The 8,157-nt window shown below is 33.3% G+C and overlaps 1 protein-coding gene across 1 annotated transcript; it reads right to left on the bottom strand.

The window, feature by feature from the left end:
- Positions 1 to 2,214: 2,214 nt before the first annotated feature.
- Positions 2,215 to 7,269, bottom strand: LOC148029913 (fatty acyl-CoA reductase 2, chloroplastic-like). The gene is made up of 11 exons (XM_087686202.1): positions 7,086 to 7,269; positions 5,656 to 6,744; positions 5,351 to 5,454; positions 4,804 to 5,003; positions 4,615 to 4,715; positions 3,950 to 4,187; positions 3,684 to 3,845; positions 3,429 to 3,510; positions 2,981 to 3,241; positions 2,737 to 2,855; positions 2,215 to 2,633 (listed from the first exon to the last, which is right to left on the bottom strand). The coding sequence occupies exons 2-11, from the start codon at positions 6,374 to 6,376 to the stop codon at positions 2,468 to 2,470; spliced, it is 2,154 nt and encodes a 717-aa protein (XP_087542328.1). The 5' UTR covers positions 6,377 to 6,744; positions 7,086 to 7,269; the 3' UTR covers positions 2,215 to 2,467.
- Positions 7,270 to 8,157: the final 888 nt, after the last annotated feature.

The following is an 8,157-nucleotide window of genomic DNA, read 5'->3' as shown; positions in this document are numbered from 1 at the left end:
TCTAACCTATTTCCCTTTACCGTTGTAGTTCATCATTCAAATGAAAATTGAATAAGCAATGTTGCCATAATAAATACTTATTTATAACCTTCATGAGCCCAAGTTAATAGTTTGATTTGAAAGCACTCATCTATAGGTTTATAAGTTCTTTTACAAATTTCCATTGAATTATATAGGATTTAATTTTCTTGTCTAGTCCACAATTAAGCAATTATATGGCACACTTGAAGTCATTTTTAGTTAAAGGAATGTACATAAACTAGACTACTTGTGTGACAACAATATTGGTAATATAAAAGGGGCACCATATGGATGATGTGTAGATAATGCTATAAAGTCTAAAATTTTCTCTTTTAAGCCATTCATTTATCCAAGAGTGTCATCACAAGAACTACCAAACAAGCCCTACTACTTCAAAATTTTCAAAGTTCAATATTGTGATCTTCTATATGCAAATCATGGCTTTATAACTAAGTCGGCCCTTTTCAATCAACCATTATAGCAATTAAATGTTTAAGTTGACTATATCTAATGAATGACAAGTTCAAAATCATTTTAACTTAAGTCAAAACTTATCATAAGGACTCAGCAAACATATGTACCTTAGGCTACTATGGAAGAGCTAAAACCAATTTCATTAGTAATCTAAATCTTGATTGAGAGAGAGGGAGAGAGAGAGAGAGAGAGAGAGAGAGAGAGAGAGAGAGAGAGAGAGAGAGAGAGAGAGAGAGAGAGAGAGAGAGAGAGAGAGAGAGAGAGAGAGAGAGAGAGAGAGAGGGTTTAAATTTTTCCATTTATAATTTTTGTACAATGAAAGCTAGTCCATTGAAATAACATACCACTTTGTGCAAGCCCCTCCTTTAAGATATTAGACCATGTTATCAAAATGTGGTTTCCACATTATGAAAGCTCTTCCATTGAAATAACATAGCCCATCCATTAAAATGATGCATCATATTATTAAAAGAAAACTTAAGCATGTGAACATGGCAAAAAAATGTGCTCTACTATTAAAGATTATTAGCTCGTCCCATCCTTAATACTTGTAAATAGTATAAAATTCCAAAACATGTCACATGTACTTGATGTATAAAGAAAAAATGAGCACAAGTCAACTTGGAAAAGTACTCTTACATTAGAGTAGAAATTCCAAGTAGTAGCCTTTTTAAAAGGTTGCCTTGTAGACCTAATATCTCAAGATCAAGCTCTTAAATTCTCCAATCTAAAAGGATAAGATGTTACTCTTGATGTGAACTAAAATTTGACCATTAGGACAATCCAAATTTGACTTAAATCTCCTCATATTAAGCATGGACTATGACTAGCAAAGAATAATAGAAAATCTAGACTACAACTACTTGTGGTTCTTAGAGGGCTTCTATCTAAGCATACACCACTGGATGAGAATGGTGTCTTTGACAAAGTTGTTCAAAAAAAATCAAGATCTACCATTTTATTAAAAGTATTGATGAGATCAACTTTGATGTAGCACCAACAATGCGATATTCACGTTATAATTTACTATAGTGTATTATTGCATGTAAGCAACTATATAATGCTTATGCCAACCATTAGTAGACATGATGAATAGATAGAAATAAGTATAAATGTGAAGTGGCATATCTTAGAGCTTCACTCAAGTTTAGTGTGAGTGGATTGAGAGATTCTCTACACCCTAATCATCCAATCGATTTGTATTACTATCTTGTACTTGGTAGTTATTCATACATAAATCAAGCTTTTATTCTCTTTTCATTTTGGATTTGGTTATGTTTATTGTGTTGATTGAATTATGAGATACTACACAATTTCCATCTCAATAGAACTTCATTCACTATTCACATTTACAAAAGTGAATATAGCCAAAGCTAAAGGCATTGTGGAGTCACTAAACTAAGAGTTTGGATCTACATCTTGCTGGAATTTAATAGATCTAGGTTTGGTAATAGACAAACAAAATTTTGGAGGCAACATATCAAGCATTTGAAAGTGTATGCTTAAACAAGGGTGCACTAAGAATGTAATTTAAGAATGTGTGTGCACAATGAAGATTTTTGTACATATGCACAATGCATATATCATGAGAGCTTAACATGAATGGCTTGTGATATATGGCTAGAAGTAAAAAGCTAAATGCAACAAACACTCACATTACAACTTTAGTGCTTACGCTTGATGGCGATTTCCAATATAGAAAAGAATCTTCATACTTTCTCTTCCTTCAAATTCAACAAATTTCTTAGACATAAACTTGGATATCTCTTGAACATTGCTATGATATCTCTTTAATTGGGAGTAAAAATACTTTCAAGTCATATGAAATAAGAGACTACTATAATTTTTTCTTTTCTTTTTTGGTTTCTTCTTGCAAGCTATTACTTTTTCAAGAAATAAGAGTTTGCAAGTGTTGCATTTGATACATCAAATTGATCTAATGCATGAAAAATAGTAGTCATATGTAGCTTGTTTACATATTAGATCCACGTCCTTTAAGCACATGCTTTCGTAGACCAGGAATATGTGTATTTTTTATATAAGTCTCCCAATCAATATCTCGTACATCAAAATTGAAAATGCCTCTCTCTTCCCAAGAAAGTTCTCCATATAAAGATTCAACATTAGAGTTATCAAACCTACATAAATCCATCAAATGAAAACTTGTTAATTGATGCTAGTTTAGAAATCTAAAGAGGGAAAGAATGAATGTTAATGCATGGCTTATTATGATTAACTAACCTCCCCATGTAGAAGGTATATGGTTTGTAGATTTTTGCAAGATAATGTGCTTGCTCCTTTGCTTTTGAAATAAGTTGGTTTCGCATATTAGATTCACCATGACTAGATTTCTTTGTATCCTACAAGGATCAATTTCACTTTCAAGAATGCTCTTATGTGTGCAACCAAACACTTGCCTTGATGAGTATTTGAACATTTGAGACGAGCATTTTTACTATTATTAATCTAATGATACAAAACTTACCTCTTTGGAAATGTTCTTGGAAACAAATTCTGTGAATGCATCTACTTCTTCAAAAAACCTCCAAGCTCTAGGAAACACTTTATTTCCACAACTATCTACAAAAGGGTGCTCTTCAAAATATTCATGAGAAAGCCTTGCTATCTCACTGAAGGTAAGGGGGTTAACTACAGAGGATGCTACTTGATAAACTTGTACTCCAATCTTACGAGCATGCTTTGCCATTGCTGCTAGTATTGCATTAACAACCATGTCCACAGGCACCTACATCACCATTCTCATGAACCAAGGCAATGTGTGTAATCATTGAAGTGCATAAAAATTAGCACATGTAAAATGAGAAAATGGTGAATATCCTTCTAAGATCTTGCAAAAACTAATGTGTAACACATAAGGATAGTGAAATAAGATCATCTTTCTCTTAGATATTACTATAATATATTATTCTTACCACATCTAATACACCATTGGTATCAAGAAGAAAACCTCCAAGATAGCCTCTACCGTACATGAGTATTACTGGATCCATCATCCTAGATATCCAACAAAGTAATTCATTTTAATATATGTAAATTTGAGCATACACAAATAGACATAGAAAAATATAAGAACGCACGTGCTCACACCCACACAACTATCTATTTCTTTGTATTTCATCACGCATTTACAACAAAGCACAAGCACATTAGAGTTTTGGTGCATTTACCTATTGCCTTCCATCCACCCTGGAAAAGGTTCTTTGAAGGAGCTTTCTACAACACTTGGGCGGACTATGACCAAGGGTACATTGTCACGCATGTCATCTATTAGCATCTCACCCATTGCTTTTGTAAATACATAGGTGTCTTGCCATCCAAACATTTGAGCCCTTTGATTATTATCCAAAATGTGTTAGAAACATTTTGTTATTTCTTTTCTTGGAGATTTGTGTTTTAATGCTTCACTAGGAGACCAATATAGTATACTATTTACCTTTGCAAACCTATATCTTTCATCATTTGGATAACCTCCTTTTTGTTTTCCTTACACAAATGATCCTCATTTCTTCCCATCAAAAGATATTGCCATTTTCTAGCAAGTTGGATCTCCATTTGCACATCAAGGTCAAGCTTCTCATTGTCATTATGTTGCGAAATCTCCTTGGAAATGCTATGTCCATGTGTGAAGGTTTTCTCTGGAATGACTCCTTTCCTTCTTCCATTTACAAAAGCTATACAAAAATCATCTTCATATTGAGAAAAGATCTTAATATAGGATTACATAAAATCATGTTAATTTTTCCATTCACAAAATTTGCACCAATATCATGCCATACAGAGAAAACACATTAATGTAAGATTATCCAAAAAGTATTTCTCAATTAAAAAGTGTTATTATACCTTGATCATTTTCTAGCTAATCCCATTTATTCAATCACAGCCATGTATAATGATCAAATGGGACCCTACATTGATAGTTACATGACCAATAATGCACTTAAATGATTGATAATTCTACACTTCATAAGCACAATATAATGCCATCATTATCACACAAGGATAGCACCACCTATGATGACTCTAACCTTTGTATACTTATTTGCAAATCCACATTTTATACATATTTTAGAGAACTTAGGATTAGTGGATAGAATTAACCTGTGGATACATGCATAAGTACTTGAAGATTTTGGCACTTCTTACTAAATTCTAGAACCCTCTTTGCCCCCAATGTGTTTATTTCAAGAGCATGATCATATCTGTAATCAATCAAAGACAAGGAAAATTCAACACAAATTTTTGAAAATGCTGGTGATGCACATATAAGTTTAATAAGATTAACAATACCTTTCATCAAATGTTGTGGTTGCAGCTGAATTCACAACCAAATCAAGCTTCTCAGAGAGTACATCAATGGTCCAAGGATCAAGCCCTAGATTATCCATTGTAATGTTACCCAATATAGGGGTAACCTTGTTGTTCATGAATTCTTCATATTCTTGACCATATTGATTTTGTAGAGAGCGAAACAATTGTGTATCAAGAATCTAGACATAAAAAATGGGTGTACTTATACAAACTTATACCACATCTCTACTTAGTGTTCAGAAAGGAGTGCATACTTCTCAAGATGAACTCTACAGCATATGTAGTTTGTCTCACCTATGAAGAGCTTTTTTTAAACAGTAAGCTTCAAATACATAGAATAATATAAAACCTTTGTGTGTGTGTGTGTGTGTGTGTGTGTGTGTGTGCGCGCGCGCGCGCGCACGCGTGTTGGGGGGGGGGCTTCAATAGTATGCCTTTCAATCTTGTGTTTTTTGACATATTACTTTGTGTGTTTAAGATAATTTTGTGACCCTAAAATACTTACTTCTTTATGCAATTTACTCACCTCTTGATGTAGTCTTCTCTTTGCAGATTGAAGATCTGGAGCTTTGATGAGAAGGAACAATTGTTGAACATTCGGTTGGACTCTTAGTATTTTCTCCACCAAAACTATGCAATCAAAGCAACAAAAATTCTTCAATCCATATGATAGCATCAAGCAATAACTTCTTACAATGTTTACAAAAATTTGCAAACTCGTTCAATCAATAAGCACACATTGGTTGGGTATTTTGAGTAATAGACCTAGTCTTGAAAATCTACATTTAGCAAGAAAACATATGGTTTTACAAATTAGCCTTGAATTTGTACCTTTAGCAAGAAATCCAGTTGCACCAGTTATGAATATGTTCTTTCCTTTGAGAAAATCCACAATGCCAAGCCCTTCCTTTGTTAGCATCTCACTCGAATGTTCTTGTAGAAGCAAATCATGTGCATATGGAAGAGAGTGATTCAACTCCTTTGAGGTAGATAATGGCATGTGATTCTTGATTAATCTTGAAATAGCAACTTGGTCCAAGTCACACTTTGGATCATTTAAAGACTTGGAAGCTTTTTGAAGTATTTTGTCATTGATAGGTGAGCTAGTTGTGGATTGATCCACACAAGAACTTGTTCCATTTCCATGTGTCTCAAGTCTGTCACTACTTATCAAGCTTGGCAGCGGAGGTTCTATGTTGGTTGATTGGGTTGGGTCTTGTGGATTTTTGAATCCATTAGTAGCTATTGATGATGAGCGATTGTTAGTGGCTTTCACTTTATGCTTACACATATGAGTTTTCTCACAACTAATGGGTGTTGATTTTGCATTATTAGATGTCGATGTCAATGTCATGGCAACATTGATGGAATCATGGAACTTGCTCCAAAAACTTGGCTTAGTGTCTAACCCAAATTTTTGTTTTCTAATTTGGATATCAAACACATTAATATGGCTTTTGCTCAACTTGCACCAATGCCTAAATCCATCATCATGGTAGGCATGATAATTCATGATGTGATGCGCTGAACTTGAATCAATATTTAGATACATTGTCTTGAAAAGAATTTTGTCTCAATTGAGTTGTGATAGTCCAAATAAGTGAGAGATAGACATGAAGAAGATTGAAAGTATGTGGACAAAGATGTGGGTAGCCCAACAATTGTGATAAGCACAAAAGAAGAACATAAAAAACTTTTGCCCTAGGAGGAAGCTCTTTTAAGTTCTATGTGGCTGATTTAAAAAATAATAAAATTTTGATATGTACTTTGCATTGAGTTTACTCTAAGACATGCGAAGCTATAAATTCAGCATCATGGAAAGTTTCTTCTTTTGTTTTCTATTGCTCTTTGTTTTAGCAATTGCTTTTTGAGATACGATGGATGGAAACTAGGAATATACCCAAATTGTCTACTTAGTCTCTGCATGTCCAAGAACAAACATGTTAATAATGTTTAAAGAAAGTGAAACTATGCCTACAAAACAAAATCAAGGTTATTACAAGCAAATGCATCTGTTTATGCATGTGCATAGCACACACAGGCACATAGACACACAAACACACACAGAGAGATTCAAAGAGGCCATTTCCCTTCACATATAATAAAGAAATAGTTGTAGGAATGAGCAAACACATCGATTTCAACAACACTAGTGAGTCCACATAACCACAAGAAGCACAAAAGGCAAAGGAGTTACTAAGTGACCATAAACTATAAAAGTTTCATACTAATATGCCTTTAAAAACATTATTTCTACTTACAATCAAAAAACATGAGGCACCGTGGCTAGGGTCTTAACTTAGGTCTCCACCTTTTAGGCTAGCATGAATGAAACACACAAAGTATATCATGACTTTGATTGCTTAAATATAGTAGGCTTTGATTTCCACATCAAAACAATCAAATTGTAGGTAAGCTACTAGCCATAGAAAATCCTCAAAAGTCTTCGGTACCATTCCTTCATTGGTATGATGATGATCTGTGCATTGCCACATAGTATTGAATATTTATGATACCTATCTCCTCTTTATTACTTTTTGATATAGATTATAAATTAGCATTTTGACCCTAGTTTGACTATAATTCATACAAACAATGTGATTACAATTGTTCCAAGCACTTTTAATGTGACAAGCTTTATGCTTGAAGCAACAAAGATGTGTTGAGTATGATTCATCTTTTCCTAATTCTGAAGTATTAAGATGTATGAGAGCTAGGAAAAAGCAAGGCAAGTGAAGACTTGAATCTCTTCATATACTAAAATAAGTACTAGTGATTTGAAATTCTTGTTCTTCTCATTTTTTTTTTAAAAAAGGACTCTTGATTTGTAGAGACTCTTGTAGAATTTGAACAAACGAGACCTACTTTTAAAGACATCAATAAAGTTAAAAGGTCAAATTGTTTTCTTGTGTAATAATAAACTCATTTTGAAATGAACACAAGAGTAGGCACATTAAAGAACCAAGAAAGTGTATCAACAAATAATGTTGATGTGTGGTGGCAACCTAACAACTTATAATTCTTTACATTATCATGTTGTTATAGGTTAAATTCTTGTTAATGTCTTCTCAAAAGTTTAAAAGAACTAGTAGCTTATAGAGATTATTGTAGTGTTTGAGTAGACAAGACCTTCTTTGAAATACACCTCAATAAATGTTAAGAGCTCAAAGTGTTTTCTTGTTTGGAAGTGAACAAGATACTTAGGCATATTAAAGAACCAAGAAAGTGTATCAACATATGACATTGGCATGTTCTAGCAAGCTAACACTTGATAATGCTCTGTGTTATTGTGTTGTTATAGGTTTTGTTAGATATACTCTAGAGATTTTGCAT

The sequence above is a fragment of the Lygodium microphyllum genome, chromosome 10 (assembly GCF_053477565.2).
Source record: "Lygodium microphyllum isolate KBCC chromosome 10, Lygodium_microphyllum_v1.1.10, whole genome shotgun sequence".
Lineage (NCBI taxonomy): Eukaryota > Viridiplantae > Streptophyta > Polypodiopsida > Schizaeales > Lygodiaceae > Lygodium > Lygodium microphyllum.
The sequence above is the reverse complement of the archived record's forward strand: the minus strand, read 5'-3'. Positions and strand labels throughout refer to the sequence as shown.

Coding starts and splice junctions, on each gene's coding strand:
- LOC148029913 (XM_087686202.1), bottom strand. CDS start 6,376: ATGTATCTAAATATTGATTCAAGTTCAGCGCATCACATCATGAATTAT. Junction 4,188..4,614: donor ACTTATGCATGTATCCACAG/GTTAATTCTATC, acceptor ATTTTTGTATAG/CTTTTGTAAATGGAAGAAGG. Junction 2,634..2,736: donor TATACCTTCTACATGGGGAG/GTTAGTTAATCA, acceptor GGATTTATGTAG/GTTTGATAACTCTAATGTTG.